Source organism: Callithrix jacchus, chromosome 22 (assembly GCF_049354715.1).
Source record: "Callithrix jacchus isolate 240 chromosome 22, calJac240_pri, whole genome shotgun sequence".
Lineage (NCBI taxonomy): Eukaryota > Metazoa > Chordata > Mammalia > Primates > Cebidae > Callithrix > Callithrix jacchus.
The window spans coordinates 5,500,937-5,528,653 of NC_133523.1; the positions used below are offsets into that span (position 1 = coordinate 5,500,937).

Sequence of the window (27,717 nt, forward strand, 5' to 3'; positions counted from 1 at the left end):
TCTTGGTGCCAGGAGAGGGCGCCGGCGGGAACCAGGAGCGAAAAATCCCCTGCAGGGCTCCGAGGCCACACTGGGGGGACCTGCTGCTTGATGGGGGCCGCTGAGGACAGCGGGTGTCGTCATCCGTCTGAGGGGAAGACTATGGCCTCAGTTCCCCGGAAGAGCTTTCTTGGGAGGGGCATCCTTCAGCTTTTGGGGAAGGAGGACCTGGGGCAAGATTGGAGGGGGACTCCCCAGTCCTCAGTCGGAGGAGGGGAGCTGCGGGCAGTGGCCACTGCTGTCTGGGTGGGTGTCTTGGCTCTTGGTTCGCCAGAGGGGGTCGAGGTGGGGGCGTCTTGGGGCTCTGGATTTAGGCAAGAGGCGCCGTCGGGGGTCCCCCGAGTGGGGATGGGAAACAGCTTGTTTGGGAGAGGGCCGCACTGGGAGCTTCCCTTGAGGGGGCTTCCTTAGTGAGGGGACTTCTGGGTGTCTCGTTTTCCGGAAGGGGTCCTGGGCAGGTTTGGGGGTTCTGGCAGCGAGGTCAGATCCTCGGGAGAACCGGGGGGCGCCGAGGGCCAAAGGCACTGGTGTCGGGGTAGCTGCGGGTGCCTTAGGGTCTTGGCTTCCCCGAATGGGAGCCGTCGGGGTCCCAGGGGCCAGGGGAGAAAGCCGTCTAAGGCGGGGGAGGGGGGTCTGTGGTTGGTTCCCGCGCCTCTGCCACCTGCGCTCCTGGGGTCCCCCTCCGGCGGGGATGGGGAGGCGGGGGGAGGGCTGGGGAAACCCGAGCCACCGCCCCCAGTCCCGCCCCCGGCCCCGCCCCAGCCCCGCGCCGGCCGAGCCGTCCGCGGCGGGAGCGGCGGGAGAGTGCGCCGTGGAGCCGCTCCGAGCGCCCAGGCCCCTCGCGCCACCGCCCCGGAGCCCCGCGCTGCGCTCCGAGGCTGCCCGGGCCGTCCGTGCGCCCCCGCGCCCCGCGCTCTCCGAGCCGTCGGCCATCCAGGGCACCCACCCCCAGCCCCAGCCCCCGCCGGGCCGGGATGGCCGCTGCCCGCGGCTAAGCGAGCCCGGGGGGGCCCCATGGGCCGGCCCGCGCCGCGCCCACCCCGCGGCCGCCCCCTCCGGCCCGGGCCCCCCCCGGGCACCGCGGGCCCAGGCGGCCCGGATGGCGGTCGCGGCGGCAGGGGCAGGGGCAGGGGCTGGGGCCGGCGCGGCCGCCTCTGACGGGTAGTCGGGCGCCCACAGCAGGTAAGCCAAGGGCAGGAGGGGGGGCAGCAGGGTACGACAGGGACGACCTGCGCCCCATGGACGGGGCGTGGAGGGTGCTGGGGACTCCGGGTAGACCAGGAGATTCCCTCCGGCAGAGCCAGCGGGTGGATGAGGGTGGGGTCAGGGGGGCGACAGGTCAGCGCGTGGGGAGGGGCGGGGGCGTGGAGCCAGATCCTAAGCCGCTCTCCCAGCCGGAATCCGGCCGCCGTGTTCCTGTCCGACGGGGCGGGCGCACACCTGCCTCTTGAGACCTCCAAGTGTCCGTCTGAGGAAGGCACAGTGCCCCTCCCCAGAACCCCCTCCTCAGCCTTTAGGAGGGCGAGACCCAGACACCCCTTTAGCCATGTGGTCTCCAAGGGGCCGTGGGGGGCTTCGGATCCTGCAGAGCCCGGGCGGGGTGCTGCCGTCGCGGCCCAGCTGCGCGCAGAAGTAAACATCTGTCAGTGGCGCGTTCCCTGCGCGCCGCCGGGGACACGGTGTCCTCCGGTGAGGGCCGGGCCCTCTCGGCTCCTGGAGCAGCCCGTTCAGCCGCCAGAGGGCGTGAAACCCTTTAGGGGGGGTCCCTTAAGGGCATAGCCTGGATTTGAAGTTGGGGGAGGCCATGCCTGCCTTTCCTGCTTTTTATAAAAGGTGTCTGCTGCAGGGGGTAGCCCCGAATCGTCCCTGGAGGTAGTTGGTGGATTAGGAGTCCTTAGGCCCAGGGGGGCTGCAGACAGATTGGTGGGGAGGAGAGGTGTGCTGGAGAGAGACATGGCTCTCCCGGGGTCAATGCCACCACTGCCCCCTCCCCAGAACGCATCCGTCCTGCCCACAGGCCTGTGGTTACCAGCAGAGCTGGTCAGTGGTCCGGATCCGGTGAGCAGAGCCAGGGGCTTAAAGCAGCGGCTGCAGGAGGCCAGACCCCTGACTTCCTCCCTCCTGCCTGCCTCCCCGGCCCTTTCCCTGTTCTCTGCATCCTGGTCTCTGTTCCATGGCTCTCTTTGTCTGTCTCTGAGTGCCCGGGGCTGAGGAAGCCCGTCTGGGGCGTGACCAGCCTAGGAGAATGTCAGCGCAGGGCAGAATCCCACCCACACGGCCAGCTTCTCCCACCCCCAGCTTCTTGCCCTGGGGCTCCTGGGACACTCCTGCCTCCTCCCTTCATCCTAAGCCTCCCGAGGTTCAGAGCTCCGAAGCCACTCCACCCCCAGGAAGCTGCAAAAAGCTTCTTCTAGGGGTGCAGGGAAGAAAATAAAGCACTCCCCTCTTCAGCTGGCCGCTGCCTGGGACATCCCACCACCAGTGCCGGCCCCCTCCGGTTTCAGGCCTCAGTTTTCATGGAGCGAACAGAGGATACAGCTTTCAAGAGTCGGGCGGAAGGGACCCAAAGTTTGCCCCCAGCCACAACACAGTCAAAAGATTGTTTCAACAAATGTGGGTCAATGGCAACGCAGGGGTTGACTGGTGTCAGCGTTCTTGGGTGCTGTCCTTCAAGGGAGCCAGATTTAGACCCAGGGACAGGGCTGGGGAAGCTCAGAGTGGGGATGGAGGGCTCTACCTCAGGGTAGGAGGGCCAGAGAAGACTTCCTGGAGGAGGGGCCTCGGAGGTGGGGCTGCGAAGGATGAGTAGGAGTTTTCTAAGTGGGAAAGGAAAATGTATTCAGGTGGAGGGAACTGTGCATGCAAGGATCTGGAAGCGTGGGATACTCAAGGCTGAGTGTGGGAGGGAGAGGCTGTTCTGGAAGGCTGGTAGAGGAAGAATTGGGCTGGGCACTCAAGGTTGCATTCCTGGAGGTAGGGGCTGAATACACAGAGGAGAGCGGCGTAAGTCATTAATGGATCTGGAGTCACTGGGCCGGGCTATCTTTGCTGAGGGGCTCTGGGTTTCCTCCACTAATCTGTCTCCCTGGTCCCCCACGGTGAGGCAGAGGCTCTGGGGCCTCAAGGTGGAGGTGGTGGCTGGGGTGGGGGTTGGGAGGTGGACAGAGGCTCCCAAACCAGCCTTGCACTTGTAGGGTTGGTCGCGGCCTTGAAGGAAGCCTGAATAGGGAGTGGACTTGAATGGTACATGTTTGCAGGAAGGGCCCCTGGGAGATGATGGTGTTGGCATGGAGGGGTCTCCCTGTCAAATCCAAAAGAAATCAGGCTTCGGGTGAGCCCTGGAAGAAATCAGACAGCGGGGCCAGCTTGCAGTATGTGGACCCCACTTCGTAAGTGGGGAAACAGAGACCTAGAGAGGGGCCACCATTCCCAAACTGAATTTGGGGAGATGGAAAAGATGATGGCCCAGTGCGGTGGCTCACGCCTGTAATCCCAGCACTTTGGGAGGCCAAGGCAGGCGGATCCCTTGAGCCCAGGAGTTCCAGACTAGCCTGGGCAACATAGCGAGACCCTCTCTCTACCAAAAATACAAAAGTTAGCCAGCTGTAGAGGTGTGACCCTCTGGTCCTAGCTACTTGGGAAGCTGAAGTGGGAGGATTTCTTGAGCCCAGGAGGTCCAGGCTGCAGGGAGCTGAGATCATGGCCCTGCACTCCAGCCTGGGTGACAGAGAGAGACCCTTTCTCATAACAAAGACAGACAAGATGATTCCGCTGACCTGTTTCCCAGGAAACGGGTGGTTCCCAGTCTCACCCAATGTTAGGGTTTAACCTTCATGAGGGGTCTTTGCCTCAGTTTCCCTTTCCATCAGATGGCCAGTGTCCTGTGATGTCCTCCTGGCTGCTCCCGGAGACCCACGTCGCTTGAGCCACCTGCTGGGCCCCGTGCCAGCTGCTTAGCCATGCCAGGCCTCATTAGGCTCATCCTGTCAACCCACCCCAGGGACCCCCCTCCTGCCAGCTCCAGATGCCAGCCTGGCCAGCCCCGAGCCTAGCGTGGTCAAGGTGGCAACTTCATAGCCCACCCACAGAGGGCCAGGTCCAGAAATGGTGGGCCTAAGAAGCTGGCACACACACGCTCCCCAGCCTCCCTCCCCAGGCATGGCTGGGTGGCGGGCGCAGGAAGGGAGAGCTCCATTTGCCGGTGGGGGACTGTGGGTCACTGACCCCGCAGGGCACAGGGCCCTCATTCCCTCCCACCTCATCTGGTGCTTCTGCCACACTGGTCGCCTCGAACAGCCTTTATAAGGGCAGCTCCCTCTGCCTGGAACACTCTCCACATCTGCAATGGTGGCTTCTTGTCTGTCATCCAGGTGTCAGCTCAAATGCCTACTCCTCTGAGAAGCCCTCCTTGACTCCGAAATCTACAAGCAGCTTCCAGTCACCATCCTTTTTTTTTTTTTTTGAGACAGGGTGTCGTTCTGTCGCCCAGATTAGAGTGCAGTGGTGCAATCACAGCTCACTACAGCCTCCACCTCCTAGACTCAAGTGATCCTCTTGCGTCAGCTTCCCGAGTAGCTGGGACTACAGGTGCATGTAACCAATCCCAGCTAATTTTAAAATATTTTTGTAAAATTAGCCAGATGTGGTGGGTGCCTGTATTCTCAGCTACTCGGGAGGCTGAGGCAGGAGAATCGCTTGAACCCAGGAGGCAGAGGTTGCAGGGAGCTGAGATCAAGCCACTGCACTCCAGCCTGGGTAACAGAGCAAGACTCTGTTTAAAACAAAATATATATATATAGATTTAGAGATGGGGGTCTTGCTATATTGTCCAGGCTGGTCCTAAAATCCTGGGCTCAAGTGATCCTCCCACCTCAGCCTCCCAAAGCACTGGGATTCCAGGCATGAGTCACTCTGTGCCCAGCCCCATTCTGGTTCTGTTTTTTTCCTCTTGACATCTAATTATCTTGTTTATTTCATATTTGTTACCTGTCTCCCCCACTGCGTGGTGAGCTTGTCAGGGAGGGGCCCAGGGTGGCCTTGGTTACCACCCAGTCCCTGGCCCCCAGCCAGGCCCTGGTACACAGTAGGCGCTCAGTAAGCCTTTGTCAGGTTCATTCATGTGCTGGAGGCGGGACCCAGCCTGACACTCTGGGCTTTCTGACACTGGGGCCTTTTACTAGCTGGGTCTGCTCTGCTGTGTGTCTTTAAGAAAATCTGGTACCTCTCTGGGTCTCAGCACCACTGTCCTCTCCAACAGCAGGGCCTAAGCCCTCTCCCCTCCTGGTAACGCAGACCAGGGGCTCCCAGGCAGTATTGTGGAGTCAGGGAGAGGATGCGTTTGCAGTCAGACCCGGGTTCCAGTCCCAGCTCAGAAACTTTCAAACTTTTTTTTTTTTTTACGACGGGATTTCACCATGTTGGTCAGGCTGGTCTTGAACTCCCGACCTCAGGTGATCTGCCCGCCTTGGCCTCCAAAGTGCTTGGATTACAGGCGTGAGCCACTGCACCTGGCCCACTTTTTAACTTTTAATTAAAAACATTTTTTTTTAAAGATAGGGTCTCGTTATGTTGCCCAGGCTGGTGTTGACCTCCTGGCCTCAAGCGGTTCCCCCTGCCTTGGCCTCCCAAAATGCTGAGATTATGGGCGTGAGCCACCACAACCGGCCTCAGCCGCTTATTTTCTGTGTGCCCTTGAACAAGTGACTTAGCTTCTCTGAGCCTCACTTTCCACAGGTGGAAAACAGGGCTAGTAATGGAACTATCTTTTTCAGGGACCGTGGGGGAGTTAATGTAGGGAGAGCACTCATCAGTGTCTGTCTGTAAACAGATGGAAGAGCCAATGCTGGGCGTTACTGTTAGGCGTTGTGATTGTTACTAGAGAGGCCGGGTAGCCTGTGGTTAAGAATACGTAGGTTATGGGCCGGGTGCAGTGGCTCCTATCTGTATTCCCAGCACTTTGAGACGCCGAGGCGGACGGATCACAAGGTCAGGAGTTCAAGACCAGCCTGGCCAATATAGTGAAACCCTGTCTCTACTAAAATTACAAAAATTAGCTGGGTGTGGTGGTGTGCACCTGTAGTCCCAGCTATTCGGGAGGCTGAGGCAGGAGAATTGCTCCATCCTGGGAGGTGGAGGTTGCAGTGAGCCGAGCACTGCACTCCAGCCTGGGTGACAGAGCAAGACTCCATTTCAAAAAAAAACGAGAGAGAGAGAGAATATGGAGGTTATAGGTCGGGTGCAGTGGCTCATGCCTGTAATCCCAGCACTTTGGGAGGCTGAGGCAGGAGGATCACTTGAGGTCAGGAGTTGGCGACTAGCCTGGCCAACGTGATGAAACCCCATCTCTACTAAAGAGACAAAAAAAAAAAAAATAGCCGGGCGTGGTGGCGTGTACCTGTAATCCCAGCTACTCGGGAGGCCGAGGCAGGAGAATCGGTTGAACCCCAGATGGATGTTGCAGTGAGCCGAGACTGTGCTACTGCAGTCCAGAGCAAGACTTTGTCTTAAAGAAAAAAAAGGAAATTATAAAGCCATTGCTTGGATAATTAAAAAAAAAAAAAGAATATGGAGGGAGGGGCATTGGAGGTGAGTTTTTGAGGAATGAGTAGGAGTTTGCTGACCACCTGTGTTCAAATCTCAGCTCGGCCACTTAGGTTGAGTCCGAGCAAGTCACTTCACATCTCCGGACCTCGGTTTTGCCACCTATCAAATGGGGATAGATGAGTCCGGACCTCAGTACAGTGACTACATGTAAAGTACTTAGTATGGCACTAACACTGCTGTTCATGAGTGTTGGTTTCAGTCATTACCATCCGAGATGGAGTCTCGCTCTGTCACCCAGGCTGGCGTGCAGCGTTGCCATCTTGGCTCACCGAAACCTCCATGTCCTGGGTTCAAGTGATTCTCCTGCCTCAGCCTCGAGAGAAGCTGGGACTGGTGGAGTGCATCACCACACCCGGCTAGGTTTTTTTTTTTTTTTTGTATTTTCAGTAGAGATGGAGTTTCACCATGTTGGCCAGGCTGGTCTCAAACTCCTGGCCTCAAGCAATCCACCCACCTCGGCCTCCCAAAGTGCTGGGGTTACAGGCATGAGCCACTGCACCCAGCCCAGTTATTGTTATTTTACCACTATTATCAAGAAACAGCCACTATAATCCTCCCCAGAAGCCACGATCCCTGATTGTCCAGCCCTCAGCTTCACTTTGGCAAAGACAGACCCAAGACAAGCTCAAGACAAGCTCACAGGCTGGGACTTGATTCCCAGGGTAGCAGGGAGCCAGCGATAGTTCTAGCAGTGGGGCGGCACTCAGCTTCTGTGCTGGGGGAAGAGGGCAGCCAGCAGTGTTAGTGTCTGCATCCAACACATGAAGCCCCCCTAGAGGTTGGCCTCTGGTCCCACAGATGCAGCATCTGAACCAGCTGTGCTCACCAGATGTTCCTGGTTTGCCCCCAGATGTGTGTCACCAGCTCACGGCTGTCCTGGCCGCCTGATTTCCCCATGGGGTGGGCCCAGGCCCTCGGGCCCTCTGAGGGAGGGGCACATTTCTGGGGGGCTGTGGAATTTGTTTTGTTTTACAGAATCACTGAGTCTTGCCTTGAGAGAGGCCCAGACCCCTGGCCAAGTCTTGCCCCTCGTGGGGCCTCAGTTTCCCCATCAGTGGATCCTCAGGGAACTCCCAGGGGCCACCTGGGAAAAGGAGACCAGGAGGCTGCCCTAGGAACAGACCCAGTGGTGAGCCCTCAAGCTGTCAGCGCTTAGGGAAGGCAGAGGGGTAGACGCGCGCACACACGTGCATGCCGCAGCGTTCACACACAGGCTTTCCCTCACTAGCGTGTGCCATTCACAGCCTGCCATCCTCTCCCGTGGGCACTGATGAGAACTCAAGAGCTACTTGGTCAAGCTCTTCCAGGTCCTCCCTGGCTTTCCCACAGTGCTGGGGGCACCCTTCAGGCCCTACTGAAGAGGGGAGGCCAGGTAGAGTGGCTCACACCTGTAATCCCAGCACTTTGGGAGGCCAAGGCAGGCAGATCACGAGGTCAAGAGATCGAGACCATCCTGGCCAAGATCGTGAAACCCCGTCTCTACTAAAAATACAAAAAATTAGCCAGGCCTGGTGGCGCGTGCCTGTAATCCCAGCACTTTGGGAGGCCAAGGCAGGCAGATCACGAGGTCAAGAGATCGAGACCATCCTGGCCAAGATCGTGAAACCCCGTCTCTACTAAAAATACAAAAAATTAGCCAGGCCTGGTGGCGCGTGCCTGTAGTCCCAGCTATGCTACTTGGGAGGCTGAGGCAGGAGAATCGTTTGAACCGGGGAGGTAGAGATTGCAGTGAGCTGAGATTGCACCATTGCACTTGATTGAGACTCCATTTAAAAAAATTTTTTTTTTTTTTTGCTGGGCACAGTGGCTCACACCTGTAATCCCAGCACTTTGGGAGACTGAGGCAAGTGGATCATGAGGTCAGAAATTCAAGACCAGTCTGACCAACACAGTGAAACCCTATCTCTACTAAAAATACAAAAAATTAGCCGGGTGTGGTGGTCTGCACCTGTAATCCCAGCTATTAGGGAGGCTGAGGCAGAAGAATTGCTTGAACCCAGGAGGCGGAGATTGCAGTGAGCTGAGATCGTGCCACTGTCCAGCCCGGGTGACAGTGCAAGACTCTGTCTCAAAAAAGAAAAAAAAAAAAAAAGATTGCTCTTAACAAAAAAAAAAAAACAGATGGGAGCCAGGCACGGTGGTTCACGCCTGTAATCCCAGCACTTCGGGAGGCCACGGAGGGCAGAACACCTGAGGTGAGGAGTTCCAGATCAGCCTGGCCAACATGATGAAACCCTGTCTCTACTAAAAATACAAAAACTAGCAGGTGTGGTGGCGCACACCTGTAGTCCCAGCTACTCAGGAGGCTAAGACAGGAGAATCACTTGAACCCAGGAGCCAGAGGTTACAGTGAGCCAAGATCGTGTCACTGCACTCCAACCTGTGTGACAGAGAATCACTTGAACCTGGGAAGCAGAGGTTGCAGTGAGCTGAGACAGCACCATTACACTCAAGCCTGGGCAACAGAGTGAAACTCCACTCTGATGGAGAACAGGAGTGAAGAGGAGAGGAAGGAGAAGTGTGTGCAGGGCGGCTCCCCACAGGCAAAAGTATGCAGGCTTGGGATCTGCGGCAAGTTCATGCCTCTATAAACTGAATTCTCGAAGTCAGCCCTGCGCCATGCAAACACTCAGCCCAAGACGCACCTCTAGAAACTCCCAGTCCAGCAGAGACAGTCATGGGCACAGACACCATGCTCAGAGGGCTTGGCAAGAGGAAGGCACCCACGGCTGGGGTGGCCAAAAGAGTAGCAGGGAAGGCTTTCTGGTGGAGGGGCTGTCGGAGCTAGGGCTTTTAGGGTAGTGTAGGAGTTTGCCAGATTAAGACAGGCCCCCATTCCAGGCCTCCCTGAGACCAGAAGAGATGATTAGATGGAGAGAGGGTCCCCCTCTACTTCCTCCTCTCTCAGGTGCCACTCTGAGACCAGGAGTGCTGCGGGACAGAGGCTTCTATCCCTGGGACTGGGTGTGTCCTCTGGGAAGTTTGGTGGGGAAGGGGGTGAGGGTGCCAGGGCGTTGCCTGTGCATAAAAGTAATGAGCAACATTTCTTGGCATCACCAAGGAAGTTGCCAGAAACACACACCCTTGCACCAGCTGCCTGTTGCTTGGGTTGACTGGAAAGGCCTGCCTCCCTGTGTGACGTTGCGCCGCTCACTTCCTCTCTCTGAGCCCCTTTCTCTTCTTTCTCCCCTTCCTTCTCCAGCTCTGGGATTCTGTGGCCTAGAAGAGGGGATCTGTCCTATGTCCGTCTTGCTACAACTCAGACTGGTACGGCCCCGGAGGAAGGAAGGAATCTTCCCTCCCTCCAGGCAGTGCGGGTTCTCCAGGGTCCCTAGGTTTTCTCCAGGATCGGGAAGGGACCTCTGCCCGGGACCTCTTCCCAGGCCCTGCACAGGTGGGGGAGACAGCACTCGAGATCCCCGCAGGGGTGCACCTGAGCAGTGGTCAGGCGGGGCGGTTCCCTCCATAGTCCTTGGCCCCCCTCTGCTTCCCCTCCTCTCACTCTCAGCCCACCATGTCTGCGCTCCGTGGAATTTTTGCAGCTGTGGGTGTTGGTGGCACGTTCACCTGTGCACCCCTGCGTGTGTGAGTGTGTGGCCAGGAGGAGGGGTCTTGGGGACCCTGGCCAGAGCACAAATGACAGTGGATGCGCTTGAACCTACAAGTGTGTGTCTCTGTGAGAACAGCATACCAGGTGTGGGTGGGGAAACCCCAGTGTGTGTGATCATACTTGAGTGTGAAAACACCCATGTAAGTGTGCAAATGGCAGCACGTGACTATGTTTCAGCACAAGTGTGAAAGCACCCAAGTGTGTGTGATTGTTTTTGTTTTTTTCTGAGACGGAGTCTCGCTCTGTCACCCACGCTGGAGTGCAGTGGCGCCATCTCGGATCACTGCAACCTCCGCCCATTAGGTTCGAGCAATTCTCCCGCCTCACTCAGCCTCCTAACAGCTGGGACTACAGGTGTGCACTACCACGCCCAGCTAATGTCTGTGTTTTTAGTAGAGACGGGGTTTCGCCATGTTGGCCAGGCTGGTCTCGAATTCCTGACCTCAGGTGATCCGCCTGTGTCAGGCTCCCAAACTGCTGGGATTACAGGCGTGAGCCACCGCGCCCGGCCTGTTTTTCTTTATTTTTCTGAGACGGAGTTTTGCTCTTGTCGCCCAGGCTGGAGTGCAGTGGCATGATCTCAGCTCACTGCAACCTCTGCCTCCTGGGTTTAAGTGATTCTCCTGCCTCAGCCTCTTGAGTAACTGGGATTACTCGGCTACTCGGAGTAATCCCATGGTGGCATGTGCCACCATGCCGGGCTAATTTTGTATTTTTAGTAGAGACAGGCTTTCTCCGTGTTGGTCAAGCTGGTCTTGAACTCCCGACCTCAGGTGATCTGTCTGTGTCGGCCTCCCAATGTGTTGGGATTACAGGCGTGAGTTACCGTGCCCGGCCTGTTAATTTTTTTTTCTTTCTGAGATGGTGTCTCACTCTATTGCCCAGGCTGGAGTGCAGTGGTGCAATCTTGGCTCACTGCAACCTCCACCTCCTGAGTTCAAGCAATTCTCCTGCCTCGGCCTCCTGAGTAGTTGGGATTATAGCTACCTGCCACCATGCCCAGCTAATTTTTGTATTTGTAGTAGAGATGGTGTTTCACCGTGTTGGCCAGGCCAGTCTCACGAACTCCTGACCTCAGGTGATCCACTCGCCTCAGCCTCCCAAAGTGCTGGGATTACAGGCGTGAGCCACCCTGCCCGGCCAATGACAGTGTTTTGAATGAAGGTGAAAACATCCAAGTGTGTGTGTGGTCACGTTTGTGTGACCGTGAAAACACCCTAGCATGTGAGCACGTCAGCATTCAAGTGTGAGTGTGAGAACACATTAGTGCATTCATGTGGTGGTGTTCCGACGTAGGTGTGTGATTGTGTTAGGATATCTGAGCCTGAAAGCATCTGCGTGTGCATGTGGTCACGTTTGTAAGTATGAAAATACTGAGGCCGGGTGTGGTGTCTCATGTCTGTAATCCCAGCACTTTGGGAGGCCAAGGTGGGCAGGTCACTTGAGGTCGGGAGTTGGAGACCAGCCTGACCAACATGGAGAAACCCCGTCTCTACTAAAAATACAAACTTGGCAAGGTGTGATGGCGGGAGTCTGTAATCCCAGCTACTTGGGAGTCTGAGACAGGGGAATTGTCTGAACCTGGGAGGCAGAGGTTATGGTGAGCCAAGATCACACCATCGCATTCCAGCCTGGGCAACCAGAATGAAACTATATCTCAAAAAAGAAAGAAAGAAAGAAAAAAAAACTGGCTGGGTGCAGTGGCTCACACCTGTAATCCCAGTGCTTTGGGAGGCTAGGGTGGGAGGATCGCCTGAGGCCAAGAGTTCAAGACCAGCCTGCGAAACATGGTGAAACCCCGTTTCTACCAAAAAAAAAAAAAAAAAATGTAGCCAGGTGTGGTGGCACACATGTGAAATTCCAGCAACTTGGGAGGCTGGGCAAGAGGATTGCTTGAATCCAGGACTCAGAGGTTGCAGTGAGCCGAGGTTGCACCACTGCACTCCAGCTTGGGCAACAGAGCAAGATTCTGTCAGAGAGAGAGAGAAGAAAAGAAAGGAACAGGGCGGGGCGGGGGGGCAAGCTGGTGAGTGCAATGGTGATCAAATGTGGTTATGTTTCAATGCGTGTGAAGAAGTCCAAGTGTGTGTGCATGTGAAAGCGTTCCAGCATGTGTGTGCGACCTGAGTGTGGAAGTGTGAAAACAGTGAATGTGGGAGTGTTTTGAGATGGAGTCTCGCTTTGTTGTCCAGCCTGGAGTACAGTGTCAAGATCTTGGTTCACTGCAACCTCCGCCTTCTGGGTTCAAGCAGTTCTCCTGCCTCAGCCTCCCAAGTAGCTGGGATTAGACTCCCGCCACCACGCCTGGCTAATTTTTGTATTTTTACTAGAGTCGGGGTTTCACCGTGTTGGCCAGGCTGGTCTCAAACTCCTAACCTCAGGTGATCCACCCACCTTGGCCTCCCAAAGTGCTGGGATTACAGGCGTGAGCCACCACCCCCAGCCAAATATGGAGCGTTTAAGCACACAAGTGTGCTGGAGTGAAAACGCTTGAGCATGTGTGATTGTGAGGACAGGAGAGGCCTGGGTGTGTGAGTGGGCAAGTGTGCTGTGTGAGATGGGGGATCTCCCTGTGGTGCCCAGGCTGGTCTCGAACTCCTGGGCTCTGGCAGCTGTGGATGCTGGCAGCGTGTTCACCTGTGTACCCGTGTGTGTGTGTATGGCCAGGATGAGGGGTCTCAAGGTGCAGATGATGTGGGTCAGATTGCAAATGACAGTGGGCATTTCTGTGCCTACGAGTGTGTCTCTCTGTGCCGTTGGATTTTTTTTTTTTTTTTTCCAGTAGAGATAGGATTTCACCATGTTGGCCAGGATAGTCTCAAACTCCTAATCTGCCCGCCTCAGCCTCCCAAAGTGCTGGGATTACAGGCATGAGCCACCGGTCTGGCCGTCTCTGCGCAGCTGGACAGGTACAGATGCCTCCCCAGACGAGGGCCTCCGGGACACAGGCACACGAATTGTGCACACCCGGCCCCTCCCCGTGCCCTCCGCCACACCCACATCACCCCCACCCGGTCATGTCCATGCCACAGACAAACCAGTTAGGTGACCCCAGAGAACAGAGAGGTCCATTGTTCATGGCTGCTAATCAGCCCTGCCTGCTGGGCCCCCTCCGCCAATGGCCCCCCGATTTCCTGCCCTTCACCAGAGCTCTAGGTGGGGAGAGTCTGCAGCTCCGAGGCCTCTGGAGGGTCCTGTGACTAGCCTATGCTGTGGCTGCACCCTCGGTAGAAACAGATCACCACAGCCCAAGGCTTGTTCCAGTCCAATGGGGAAACTGAGTCAGGCCACGCCAAGATTTGTAAGTGTGGGCAAGCGGGGTGGAGGGGGTCCAGAGAGGCCCAGGGCCGGGTAGGTTTCTTTCTTGCCTGTCTCTCCCCCCTGCCACTGCCACTGAAATCCTGGCTCTATGACCTTGGGCAAGTCACTTGCCAGCTCTGGGCCTGTTTCCCATTCACACAGAGCAGATGAGGTTATCACTTGCAGCCAGGCATAGAGGTTCACGCCTGTAATCACAGCACTTTGGGAGGCCAAGGCAGGAGGCTCACTTGAGCCCAGGAGTTCAGCCTGGGCAACACAATGAGACCTCATCTCTACATAAAATTTAAAACTCGGCTGGGCGTGGTGGCTCATGCCTGTAATCCCAGCATTTTGGGAGGCCGCGGTGGGTAGATCATCGGACGTCAGAAGTTCGAGACTAACCTGACCAACATGGTGAAACCCCGACTCTACTAAAAATACAAAAAATTAGCTGGGCGTGGTGGTGCGTGCCTGTAAACCCAGCTACCCGGGAGGCTGAGGCAGGAGAAATGCTTGAACCCAAGAGGCGGAGGTTGCAGTGAGCTGAGATTGTGCCATTGCACTCCAGCCTGGGCAACAAGAGCGAAACCCTATTTCAAAACAAATAAATAAAAATAAAAAGGCCGGGCGCGATGGCTCACACTTGTAATCCCAGCATTTTGGGAGGCTGAGGTGGGTAGATCATCAGAGGTCAGAAGTTCAAGACTAACCTGACCAACATGGTGAAACCCCGACTCTATTAAAAATACAAAAAATTAGCTGGGCACGATGGCGCGTGACTTTAATCCCAGCTACTCAGGAGGCTGAGGCAGGAGAATTGCCTGAACCCAGGAGGCGGAGGTTGCGGTGAGCCGAGATTGTGCCATTGCACTCCAGCCTGGGCAACAGAGCGAGATCCTGTCTCACAAAAAAAAAAAAAAAAAAAAAAGGTATTACGTATTCCCTGCTTCTTAGGGTGTTTGTAAGGTTGGAATGGAATGACTATCTGTGTTGTTTGTAAAATGGGGTTGGACATAAAGTAAATGATCATTAAGAATAAAGGGGATGATGGCCGGGCTTGTTGGCTCACACCTGTAATCCCAGCACTTTGGGAGGCCAAGGTGGGTAGATAACCTGAGGTCAGGAGTTCAAGACCAGCCGGGCCAACATGATGAAACCCCGTCTCCACTAAAAATTAAAAAATTAGCCAGGCATGGCGTCATGTGCCTGTAGTCCCAGCTACTCAGGAGGCTGAGGCAGGAGAATCGCTTGAACTCAGGAGGTGGAGGCTGCCGTGAACTAAGATGGCACTACTGCATTCCAGCCTGGGCGACAGAGCCAAACTCCATCTAAAAAAATTAAAAAGGGCTGGACATGGTGGCTCACACCTGTAATTCCAGCACTTAGGGAAGCCAAGATGGGCAGATCACGAGGTCAGGAGTTCAGGACCAGCCTGACCAACATGGTGAAACCCCGTCTCTATAAAAATAAAATAAAGGGGATGGGTTTTGACATCTGACAAAATGCTGCTGCTGCTGCCGCCATCCGCTTCCCCAAAACCTCAGGCATGAAATGTCCTCCCGATGGCCCACACAGGCCCCTGCACGAGCTGCCCCATCCCCTTCCCGACCTTTCCTCCTCTGGCTGTCCCCCTCCTCACTGTTCCTCCAACACACCAGGCGTGGTCCTGGCCAAGGGCCTTTGCACAGGCCATGCCTCTGCCTCCAACACCTGCCCCCAGATTTCCCTACAGCTGACTTCCGATGCTTGGGTTAGTGCATGCGTCACCTCCTCAGGGAGGGCCCCCCTGCCCACCCCCAGTCAATCTAGCCAGACACTCACCTTGTTTATTATGCACCAACTGTATACTAAGCCCAGAGATTTCAACTGGACTCTCTTTCATCCTCGCAGTAAATCCATCCACTGATCCATTCGCTCCTGAAACTCTGGACCCTCCAATTCAGGACCTGGGCCACCCAGTGCCCAGCTTTGTTTTTTTGTTTTGTTTTTGAGACGGAATCTTGCTTTGTCACCCAGGCTGGAGTGCAGTGACACGATCTCGGCTCACTGCAACGTCTGCCTCCAGGTTTAAGCTATTCTCCTGCCTAGCCTCCCAAGTAGCTGAGATTACAGTACATGCCACCATGCCCGGCTAATTTTCATTTTTGTAGTTAAGAGATGGGATTTCACCATGTTGGTCAGGCTGGTCTCGAACTCCTGACCTCAGGTGATCTGACCACCTCAGCCTCCCAAAGTGCTGGGATTACAGGTGTGAGCCATCGCACCCAGCCAGCCTAGCTTCTTTGTGTTCATTGGTTGGTCCATTCATTCACCATTCAGCAAATGTCTGAGAGAGCCTATTCTATGCCACTGAACCAGCTGGGCTGGCCCTGGAGGAGAATCAACTTCCCCTGCGATTTCACTCTCATCAGTCCCCAGGCTGGTCTAGGATTTGTTTAGATGCCTTCATACTGGGGAGCTCATTCCCTAAGAATAACCACCACCAATACCAAACAGTATCAAGTGCCACCCATAGTGGTGAGTTCTCAGGGTGACTACAACATCTGCTCCCAAGCCCAGCTCAGCCCAGACGGTGTGCGCATGTCAAAGAACCGTAGTTCAAATCCCACGTCCATTTCTAGCCCTTGGACAAGCCCCTACCGGTTTTGTCTCGGTTTCACTAGCTGTAAAATGGAGACAGTAGTGCCTCTCTTGTGGGCTCAGCACCATGCCTGGTACACAGCTGGTGCTTAATAAATGTCCTGTTACTTAAGGTCTGGTGGGTGTAGCGCCTGCGGCCGCTGTCCATGAACAGGGTGGGGAAGGGGTGGTTGGAGTTTCTGCACATCGGGACATGGGGCGTGGCCCATGCAAATGAGATGCAAATCCGACGCAAATAAGTCTGTGGGCAATGCGGGGTCGCGCACAAGGCGGGAGGGAAGGGTGCACGCGTCAGGGGGGCTGCTGAGGACCCTGCGAGCCGAGCCCAGGCGCAGAGACGCTGACCCGCGTCCAGCCTGGCTTTCAGCGCTCCGTGTAAATGTTTACCCCTGGCCGGCCGCCAGGCTCCACGCCGCCCCACACTGGGCAGCCAGGAGGGGGAATGTAAACTCCGGGCTGTGGGGCCACAGGACGCTGGGGAGGAGCCCAGACGGGGTCGGGGTGGTGGGGAGCGTACACGTGAGTCATTAAACACTGACTATATACAGTGATCAGGAAGCCACCGGGCACTCAGAGCAAGGGGGAAGCTCAGGGCATTTCTGGGGGCCCACAGGTGCCCCCGTACCAGCCAGAGGCTGAAGTGAATAGGGTAGGTGGTCAGGGAAGGCTTCCTGGAGAAGGTGCTGTCCAAGCTGATATTGCAAGGGGTGTGGAAGCCAGGTACAGGGGCTCATACCTGTAATTCCAGCTCTTTGGGAGGCCAAGGTGGGAGGATCGCTTGAGCCCAGGAGTTTGAGACCAGCCTGGGCAACACTGTGAGATGCCCCCCCCATAAAAAAAATTTAAAAATTAGCCAGGCATGGTGGCTCACACCTGTAGGCAGTCCCAACTACTAGGGAGGCTGATGTGGGAAGATCACTTGAGCCTGGGAGGTAGAAGGCTACAGTGAGCTGTGATCATACCACTGCACTCCAGCCTAGGCAACAGAGCAAGACCCTGTTAAAAAAAAGAAAGAAAAAAGAAGCCTGGGTGAGGTGGCTCACACCTGTAATCCCAGCACTTTGGGAGGCCGAGGTGGGTGGATCACCTAAGGTGAGCAGTTCAAGACCAGCCTGGCCAACATGGTGAAACCCCCACTCTGCTAAAAATACAAAAAGTAGCCAAGCATGGTGGTGCGTGCCTGGAATCCCAGCTACACAGAAGGTTGAGGCAGGAGGATCGCTTGAACCCGGGAGGGGGAGGTTGCGGTGAGCGGAGATCGCACCACCTGCACTCCAGCCTGGGCGACAGAGCAACTCCATCTCCACAGAAAAGAAAAAAGAAACCAAAAAGAAAAAGGGGGGTATGGGAGCAGGGAGGGAGGGAAGAAGCGTTCTCCACGGAAGGACCTGGCTGTGCAAACGCCCGGAGTTGGGACTCAATGTCCGGGGCAGCACTGGTCCATGGCTGCTCATTTCTGGGCCTGCTTATCCAACTGGATGGGAAAGACTCAGAGAGGGGCAGAGTCACTGGAGGACACCAGTGTGTAGGGAACAGTGTCAGCCCCAGATTGCCGCCTCCAGACTGTCCTAACCACCACCCTCCTCGTGCCCTTGTCCCAGAGTGCCACCTGCAGAGAATGACCTCTCCTGCTTTCACTCTTCCCCTTGGCTCCTCAGCTGCAGCTGCTCCGGCCTCCTCGCTGCTGTTCCTGGGTACTACACCACACTCGGTCTGGCCTCGGGGCCTTTGCACTGGCTGTGTCCCCTGCCTGTGATGTCATTCTCCTCTGCCTGGCCAACTCTTACCTTTGTTCACGTCTGGACCCTGTCGTCGGCTCCTCAGGAAGGCACTCCAGGACCCCCAGATGGGGGCGGTTCCCCGTGACTCCTGGCACGGAGCCCAACCCCTTCCTTGTTCAATGGTTCCTCGAGGAATCATTCCCATGTGATTATCGACCATTTGGCAGGCGTTGTTCAAAGTCAAGGACCCCACTGAGTCCTGGCTCAGCGCTCTGTGCCGGCTGGTTGCTGGAGGGTCAGACCAGGGCGTGCGGCTGACCATCCCGTGCCCGCAGGCTGAGGATGCAGCGTTGGAAGGCGGCGGCCTTGGCCTCGGTGCTCTGCAGCTCTGTGCTGTCCATCTGGATGTGTCGAGAGGGCCTACTTCTCAGCCACCGCCTCAGACCTGCGCTGGTCCCCCTGCGGCGCCTGCCTCGAACCCTGGACGCCCGGATCGCCCGCCTGGCCCAGTGTAAGCTCCTCCCCTTTGTGGGGTGACCCCAATGTAGGGGGTGAAATTTCAGGCAGTGGAGTAGGAAGTGGGGGGGGGGTCATAGACCTTTTAAAGATAGGGCCAGCTGCCGAGCGCGGTGGCTCAAGCCCGTAATCCCAGCACTTTGGGAGGCCGAGGAGGGCAGATCACCTGAGGTCAGGAGTTCGAGACCAGCCTGACCAACATGGTGAAACCCCATCTCTACTAAAAATACAAAAACTAGCTGGGTGTGGTGGTGTGCGCCTATAATCCCAGCTACTCAGGAAGCTGAGGGAGAAGAATCACTGAACCTGGGAGGTGGAGGTTGACAGAGCCAAGATCACGCCCCTGCACTCCAGCCTTGGCAACAGAGTCAGACTCTCTCTCAAAAAAAAATAAAATAAAAAAGAAAGATAGGGCCACCAGCTCTGTTGCAGGGAGGCAGGGACAGACATCCTAAAAGATTATTCAGGGCCAGGCATGGCAGCTCATTCCTATAATCCCAGCACTTTGGGAGGCTGAGGCAGAATTGCTTGAGCCCAGGCGTTCATGACAAGCCTGGGTAACACAGCAAGACCCCCATCTCTACAAAAAGCCTTTAGAAATTAGCCAGGCGTGGTGGCGCACGCCTGTAGCTCCAGCTGCTTGGGAGGATGCGGTGGGAGGATGATTGAGCCCAAGTTCCAGGCTGCAGGAGCTATGACTGCACATCCACACTCCAGCCTGAGCCACAGAGCAAGACTCTGTCTCAAAACACTGTAATAATAAATAAATTTTCTAAAAAAAGATGGGGTGGAGGGAGGTTGCAAATTCCCCCAGTGGCCTGGCGGAGCTAGGGTGACTTCTGGGAACCGGGGTCTTTAGGCTCAGCTGTCACAAAGAATTAGGCTCTGCCCTGAGGTCCCCTGGGGGCCAGATGGAGATTAGACCTGGGCATTCGCCCGGTTGGCCCCTGCAGCGCAGCGGGGGGTGGGGGTGGGAGGAGAGAGAGGCTGGATCTGAGGTCCCAGTGACCTGCCCCAGGGGACAGGGACCAAGGGGAGGCAGGAGATGGAGTGCAAGCTAAAACCACAACAGAAACCCAGAGATTCAGGGGTAACGGGGGTGGAGAGAGAGAGGAAAGACAGGGTTGAGGGCAGACAGACACAGGTAAAAGCGCTGCTGCAGGGACATGGAAATACCTACCTTGAGGGTGAGACCCTTTCCCAACTCCCCACCAATCCCTAGTGCCTGCCCCACTGCAGGTGCCATGGGACAAGGGCGGAACGAGGGCCCTGACTCCTGTGCCCACACACATGTCCATGCGTGCAGACACTTGGGCATCTGAGGAGTAGATGCCAGCAAGGTGTGTGTGCAGCACCTTTGGGTGAGGGCCACGAGCACACCCCTGTGCACGTCTGTGCCCGCCCCTGCCAGCCCACACAATCCTTTTTTCTTTTCCTTACAATGTACAAGGGTGGCCTCCAGCACGAGCTCCACGTCTGTCCTCCCAGCACTTCCCTATGCAAGCAGTGAGAAGTCCTTCCTAGGACACTGGGACAGAGACCCCAGGCAGGGCCCCCAAAAGTCAGTGCTCCAGGACTTGGGGGGCAAATCATGAATGGAGGACTTTCAGGCACTGGGGAGGGTCAGAGCCCATAGGCGGGTGCCTGCCTGCCCTGCTGCAAAAAGGGAGAGGCCACTGAGTCCCCAAGTCCCCATGTTCTAGGCTCCATGGTGGAATTTCAGGCTGGGGACCTTGTGTTCTGGTCCCTGTGAAAGCAGGAGGCAAGGACAGACATCCTAAAAGATTATTCGTAGTTTATATGGAATTCAGATTTAGCCCAGCATCTGTATTGTATCTGGCAAGCCCAATGTACCCCTCTGGGTTGGGTGTGCCCCTAACTCCCCAGCACAGTCCTGGCCGCTCCAGTCCCGCTCCAGGGCTTAAAGAAACATGGAGCAGGTTGCTCAGTCATTGGCTGCCCCCCAACACCGACTTCTCACCCTCTCAGCCCCAGCCAAGGCAGAGATTCTGGGAGCTTCACGGAACAAACAGGGAAACGGAGGCTGAGGATGCAGAAGTGGCAAAAGTGGCAGAGTCAGGCTCTGAGGTTGGGTTTGTCCTGTTTTTGAGATCCCCTGTGGGAACAGACATCTCTCCCCCTCCCCTCGGGAGACAGACAGCCCCTCCTCCCCCAGGGCCACCCAGAGGCTCATTCTTTTGACAGCCAGGTGTACCAGCCTTGGGGGCAGGTGGAGCCTCAACCCAAGATTCCCTCTCCCAAGCACAGGCGTGACGGCCACCTGCTCTGGGGCTGGGAGTCCCCCGCCTGCAGGTCCGTCAGCAGCGCTGCCTGTCATTCCAACGTCTGCACTGCTCTCCCGGGGCTTCAGAGTTTGGGGGTGGAGCCAGCCGCTTGGGTAATAAATTTAGGCTGTCAGGCCCTGGGAATCGGTGACTTGGGCACCTCCTGGCGAGTGTGGGAGAAGGCGCCTGGACCTGGGCCAAATTTGGGTGAATGATGGAGGCAGGAAGAATGTCCTTTAAGCCTGTCTCTCTCTTGGCCACCTGCTAATGGTGTGACCTTGGGATGGTCCGTTTTGTCATCTGTCACATGGGGTGGCTCTGACAATACCTGCTGCCACCCCATGGAATGGGGTCCCCACACAGGCCTTGAACACAGTGGGCTGCAGTGCCTACTGCTCCTCCGCATTCTGAGAAGCCCAAACACCCCAATTAGTTTCTTGAATGGGGAAACTGCACGGGCAGAGCAGCAGGGATGGAGCCTGAAAAGCCCCGGGGCTGAGAGACGTTGGGGACTGAAGAGGGGGCTCTAGAGATAGACACCTATGACAGCCTCACTAAAGAGGATGGGGGCATGGGAAGCAGCCCCCTAACACTCCCCAGAGAGGGTGCACCAGGGTCTTGGGGCAGCCCAGCATAGAGGAGGGGTCCAGATAGGGTTACGATGGGAGACGTGGAGAATGGAGCAGCAATGGGGTGAGAGTGGGGCCCAGAGGAGGTGACTTCCAGACCCCGGTCATCTCAGCTCAAGGTGGGATGCGCTGGAAAGCGGCCCAGAAAGGGCGAACCAGGTTCTGGGCAGCTGATATAGGCTCAGGGTTGAGAAAGGGGTGCTGGACCAGCGTGGGGGTGTGAGTGTGCACGTGCCCCTCAATGCCGCCCAGAGAGGCTGCATCAACAGCTCAGCAAGAGGGTGGGGAAATCTGGGATCTGGGAGTGAGATGAGAAGCCGTCCAGGCCTGGCGTCCCAGCAAGGGTCTTCGTTTGCAGGGGTTCAGCGGAGGCTCCCCTGCACCCACTGACCCCGCTCCTTTCTCTTCCTCCTCTCGCAGACCGTGCACTGCTGCAGGGCGCCCCGGATGCGGTGGAGCTGCGCGAGCTGACACCCTGGGCCGGGCAGCCCCCTGGTCCGCGCCGTCGGGAGGGGCCCCCGCGGCGGCGCGCGCGTGAGCGATCGGGGACGCGGCCGTGCGGGTTGCGCGAGCTGGAGGTACGCGTGAGCGAGCTGGGCCTGGGCTACGCGTCCGACGAGACGGTGCTGTTTCGCTACTGCGCAGGCGCCTGCGAGGAGACCACGCGCGTCTACGATCTGGGGCTGCAGCGCCTGCGCGAGCGGCGACGCCTGAGGCGGGAGCGGGTGCGCGCGCAGCCCTGCTGCCGCCCGACGGCCTACGAGAACAAGGTGTCCTTCCTGGACGCGCAGAGCCGCTACCACACGGTGCGCGAGCTGTCAGCGCGCGAGTGCGCCTGCGTGTGACCCTACCTCACCCAGCCGGCGCGACGGCCACGCCCCCCGCCCCGACGGCACCACCGGCCGGCCCAGCGGCAGGCTGCGCGTGCGCAGAGCACGTTGGCGCGGCCCCGTGACTCTCGCGATAACTGTACTGAGATAAAGTGTGGGAAATGGAGCCGGCTCGTGATTCACCCACGGCGAGGGGCTCGCGGGTGGGCTGTGGGGCCGTCTCCGTCGTGAAAACGGGGACCAGTGGGAGGATACCGTTTGCTTTGGGGGAAGGGTGGATGCAAAGTGGGTCCAGTTTATGGCGGACAAAAAGGAAAATAAGGTGAACGGGGCTACGTTGGCAGAGACCGTCCTTCCCGCCTCCCTACGGGTCCCTCTGCCCGTCCCGGGCGTGTCCCGGTCCGCACCTCTCGGCTGTGGGCTTCTGGGGAAGGGGATCTACGCCGCGGAGGAAGAGACCGAGGTCTAGATGGACCCAGTTTCCGCAGCTCGTTCCCGTCCTCACCTTTCCACGGTGTGGGCTTCTGGGGTCTAGGTGGACCTCGTTTCCCCAGCTCGTCCCCGTCGGTACCTCTCTGCTGTACGGGCTTCTGGAGAGGGAAGAGGGAGCCACACTGCACAAGGAGACTGAGGTCCTGCTAGACCCAGCCCCCCAGCGTCTCCTCGTCCGCACTTCTCCCGCTCTGTGGGCTTCTGGGGAGGGGGAGGGGAGCCACTCTGGATGAAGAGACTGAGGTCCAGGTGGACCCAGTTCCCCATCGTCTCCTCGTCCGCACTTCTCCCGCTCTGTGGGCTTCTGGGGAGGGGGAGGGGAGCCACTCTGGGTGAGGAGACTGAGGTCCAGGTGGACCCAGTTCCCCATCGTCTCCTCGTCCGCACTTCTCCCGCTCTGTGGGCTTCTGGGGAGGGGGAGGGGAGCCACTCTGGATGAGGAGACTGAGGTCCAGGTGGACCCAGTTCCCCAGCGTCTCCTCGTCCGCACTTCTCCCGCTCTGTGGGCTTCTGGGGAGGGGGAGGGGAGCCACTCTGGGTGAGGAGACTGAGGTCCAGGTGGACCCAGTTCCCCATCGTCTCCTCGTCCGCACTTCTCCCGCTCTGTGGGCTTCTGGGGAGGGGGAGGGGAGCCACTCTGGATGAGGAGACTGAGGTCCAGGTGGACCCAGTTCCCCAGCGTCTCCTCGTCCGCACTTCTCCCGCTCTGTGGGCTTCTGGGGAGGGGGAGGGGAGCCACTCTGGGTGAGGAGACTGAGGTCCAGGTGGACCCAGTTCCCCATCGTCTCCTCGTCCGCACTTCTCCCGCTCTGTGGGCTTCTGGGGAGGGGGAGGGGAGCCACTCTGGATGAGGAGACTGAGGTCCAGGTGGACCCAGTTCCCCAGCGTCTCCTCGTCCGCACTTCTCCCGCTCTGTGGGCTTCTGGGGAGGGGGAGGGGAGCCACTCTGGGTGAGGAGACTGAGGTCCAGGTGGACCCAGTTCCCCATCGTCTCCTCGTCCGCACTTCTCCCGCTCTGCGGGCTTCTGGGGAGTGGGAGGTGGAGCCACTCTGGGTGAAGAGACTGAGGTCCAGGTGGACCCAGTTCCCCATCGTCTCCTCGTCCGCACTTCTCCCGCTCTGTGGGCTTCTGGGGAGGGGGAGGGGAGCCACTCTGGATGAGGAGACTGAGGTCCATGTGGACCCAGGTCTGCCTTGTCCGACGGCCTCCTCGGGCTCCCCCACCAGGGTGAGCGGAAAGCCACTATCTCCTTCCACCAGCTACTAAAAATACCCGCAAGCTGCCCACCTCCCGGCGGGGAGAGGCCTGGGGCAGGCGCCAGACCCATCCAGCCCGAAGCCGGCGCCTGCTGGGGTAGAGCTGGGTCCCCAGAGACCTGGGTCCTCTGCTCATAAAAGCCTTGGCTGGGCCTCGAGGGGGGATTTACGATGAGCCCCTGCGGAGGATGGAAAAAGCCCGGCACGGTGTTTAGATTTGCCCACGGTGTCACCTTGATGCTTGGCAGGCCTTGGGTGTTGGGTTCCCAGAGCGCGGGAGGGGTCGGCGGGTCCCACGGTCTGAGGGGCGGAGAAGGGGCGGGCACTGCGAGCCCGGGGCGGGCAGTGGCGAGGCGGGACCCCTCCCCTCCTGCCCCTCGGACTGGGGGCTCCCGAGGCTACAATTCTTCCCCTCAGCTGGGCCCCTCCCCTCTCCCCCATACATCTGTCCTTAGGACCATCCTCTAACCACAGTGTCCGCCCCTGCCCTCCCTTCCCCCCACAAAGCTGGAGGGCACAGATCAGGGCAAAGAGCGCCCCCAGGGAGAATCCTTGCCACCTGGCTCACGGGGACCCCCAGCTACAGCTGGAGACACTCGCGGCGGTCAATCAGCAGGACTTCCCGGGAGCCCCGAGAGCAGGGCTTGGCGGCCAGGCCCCAGCCCGTGGGTGGTCTGCTTGGGAAGCAGTTTCAGGGCTGCTGCTGGCTGGGGTCCCTGCCCACCCCCGCAGTCTCCTGACTGAGGTTTGGGGTGCCGGATTCCTCCACCGTTTGGGCTGACTGAGGCTGGCCTCCGCAGAGAGGCTGGAGTGCTCAGATGCTCCGGAAGCCCAAGTGATGCTTACTCTGAGCCTCAGCTTCCCATCCTAGATGGCCTGGCCTCGGAGAGAGGAGAGTTGTTCAGCCCAGGACACACGGGGTCTGCCGCCCCGAAGCTCTCCTGCCGCTGTGTACACGTGTGCGTGAGTGTTGTTCACCCTCCACCCAGGCCCTCCCGGGACCTCGGCCTTCCTGTGCCCCACGCAGATCCGGAGTCCCAGCCACAGGCTGACGGCCCAGCCCGCCAGGGAACTGGAACATAAGCAGAAGCCCCTGCAGTCCCTGGGGGCTGCATTCTCAACAGCGCAGGCCGCACACTGGCTGGGGGTCTGTCACACACACAAGGCACAGGGTTGAGCAGGCAGGACCCATGACCCTACATGGGCTGTATGGGCTTCTGCAGAGGGGAAAGGGAGCCACACTGCATGAGGAGACTAAGGTCCAGCTCAACCTGGTTCCCCAGCGACTCCTCGTCTGCAGTTCTCCCACTCTGTGGGATTCTGGGGAGGACGAAGGTGGAGTTGAAGTTAGTAGAGGGAGGTGGAGCCACTCTGGATGAAGAGACTGAGGGTCCATGTGGACCCAGTGAGAGAACTGCACACTCAAAAAGGGACACTCTTTTTTTCTTCTTTGTCTAAACTGTCACCCAGGCTGGAAGTGATTCTTGTGTTTTAGCCACTGGATAGGTGGGATTACAGGCACCCACCACCAAGCCTAGCTAGTTTGGGGTTTTTTTCTTCTTCTTCTTTTTTGAGACAGTCTCTGTTGCCAGACTGGACTGCAGTGGCTCGATTTTGGCTCACTGCAAACTCTGACTCCCTGGCTCAAGCGATTCTCCTGTCAGCCTCCTGAGTAGCTGGGATTACAGGCACCCGCCACCACGCCCGGCTAATTTTTGTATTTTTAGTAGAGACCGGGTTTCGCCATGTTGGCCAGGATGGTCTCGATCTTCTGACCTCTTCAGCCTCCCAAAGTGCTGGGATTCCAGATGTGAGCCTCTGCGTCCTTCCCAGCTAAATTGTTTGGTTTTTTTTTTGAGACGGAGTTTCGCTCTTGTTACCCAGGCTGGAGTGCAACGGCGCGATCTCGGCTCACCGCAACCTGGGTTCAGGCAATTCTCCTGCCTCAGCCTCCCGAGTAGCTGGGATTACAGGCACGCGCCACCACGCCCAGCTAATTTTTTGTATTTTTAGTAGAGATGCGGTTTCACCATGTTGGCCAGGATGGTCTTGATCTCTTGACCTCCTGATCCACCCACCTCGGCGGCCCAAAGTGCTGGGATTACAGGCGTGAGCCACCGCGCCCGGCCTAAATTGTTTTTTGTATTTTTAGTAGAGATGTGGTTTCACCACGTTGGCCGGCTGGTCTTAAATTCCTCAGCTTCCCAAAGTGCTGGGATTACAGGTGTGAGCCACCGCGTCCAGCCTGAGAGGAACACTCTCAAAGTCACTTCTCATTCACAAAAGCACACGGCATCACACCTACGATCACAGACACAGAGTGCACACGTAGCCTCAGTCGCCATCCTGTTCATCACACCTGCAGACACACTAATGTCCACGCACAGCCCTGCAGCAGCCACACAGCGCGAGACCCACAGAGACACAGCCTTGCACACTCAGAGGGGCCCCTGAACTGTCCCACATGCGAAGGTACACTCAAGGGCAAGACGCGGTGGCTCACGCCTGTGATCTCCGCCTTTTGGGAGGTTGAGGCCGGACAATCGCTTGAAGCCAGGAGTTCAAGATCAGCCTGGACAACACAGCGAGACCCCCGTGATGGTGCATGCTTCCGGTCCCAGTTACCTGGGAGGCTGAAGCGGGAGGACGGCTTGAGCCCAGGAGTTCCAGGTTTCAGTGAGCCGCGATCATGACACTTCACCCCCATCTGTCTCTAAAACAATAAATAAAAAACACACTCAGGCCGGACGCAGTGGCTCACGCCTGTAATCTCAGCACTTTGGGAGGCCAAGGTGGCTGGATCACTTGAGGTCAGGAATTTGAGACCAGCCTGGCCAACATAGTGAAACCCCATCTCTACTAAAACCACAAAAATTATCCAGGCCTGGTAGGGCACATCTGTAACCCCAGCTACAGATTCAGGACAATCACCCACTTCCTGTGCAAGCATCCTGAGAGAAGCTGGTATAATTTGTAACACAGCTTGTCATAAATGCCCTCAGTGCCCCTGAGTTGGGGATTGAATTTATGACTCTGACAGGGAAAGGGTACAATGGGATTGGGTTCTGCAGGTAATGTAAGAGTTCTCCAGATAAGGCAGGAGCTGACGGAAAGAATGTCCCTTAGATGAGGAAAGAGCCAGTGCCAAACCTGGCATGGTGAGACACCTGAGCAGTTTGCAAACAAAAGGAAGTGCTCAGGGCTGCTGGTTTAGGCTTCAAAGTCTACTCGGTGTTTCTTTTTTTTTTTGAGATGGAGTTTAGCTCTTGTTACCCAGGCTGGAGTGCAATGGCACGATCTCAGCTCACCGCAACCTCTGCCTCCTGGGTTCAGGCAATTCTCCTGCCTCAGCCTCCCGAGTAGCTGGGACTACAGGTGTGCACCACCATGCCCAGCTAATTTTTGTATTTTTAGTAGAGACGGGGTTTCACCTCGTTGACCAGGATGGTCTCGATCTCTTGACCTCTTGATCCACCCGCCTTGGCCTCCCAAAGTGCTGGGATTACAGGCGTGAGCCACCGCGCCCCACCTTCTGGCCCTCAGACACCCCATCCCTATCCTGGGGGAGAGGGCGAGGCTTGGGGAGGGGTGGGAAAGATAGGCGGGAGAATAGGCAGGAGTGAAGACTTGGGTGGCAGGGGCTGACCAGGCAGGCAGTGGGGGGACCTGGGACCCGAGGGAGGAGCAAGCTTGTGGTGAAGACCTGGAGCCCAGCACAGAACTGGAGGGGCCGAGGACCCACAGTGTGGAGGCGCTGGTTCTGGGAAGACTGAAAAGAAAAACCTTCAAAGAGGC

General features: G+C 57.5%; 2 protein-coding genes across 2 annotated transcripts; one reads left to right on the forward strand and one right to left on the reverse strand.

The window, feature by feature from the left end:
- The first annotated feature begins 814 nt into the window (after positions 1 to 814).
- NRTN (neurturin) lies at positions 815 to 22,339 on the forward strand. Its single transcript, XM_002761615.6, has 3 exons — positions 815 to 1,221; positions 17,851 to 18,424; positions 21,764 to 22,339. Exons 2-3 carry the CDS (start codon positions 18,256 to 18,258, stop codon positions 22,186 to 22,188), a joined length of 594 nt encoding a protein of 197 aa, XP_002761661.1. The 5' UTR covers positions 815 to 1,221; positions 17,851 to 18,255; the 3' UTR covers positions 22,189 to 22,339.
- Positions 20,208 to 27,717, reverse strand: LOC118150136 (uncharacterized). The gene is made up of 2 exons (XM_035284682.3): positions 22,679 to 27,717; positions 20,208 to 21,992 (listed from the first exon to the last, which is right to left on the reverse strand). The coding sequence occupies exons 1-2, from the start codon at positions 23,840 to 23,842 to the stop codon at positions 21,978 to 21,980; spliced, it is 1,179 nt and encodes a 392-aa protein (XP_035140573.3). The 5' UTR covers positions 23,843 to 27,717; the 3' UTR covers positions 20,208 to 21,977.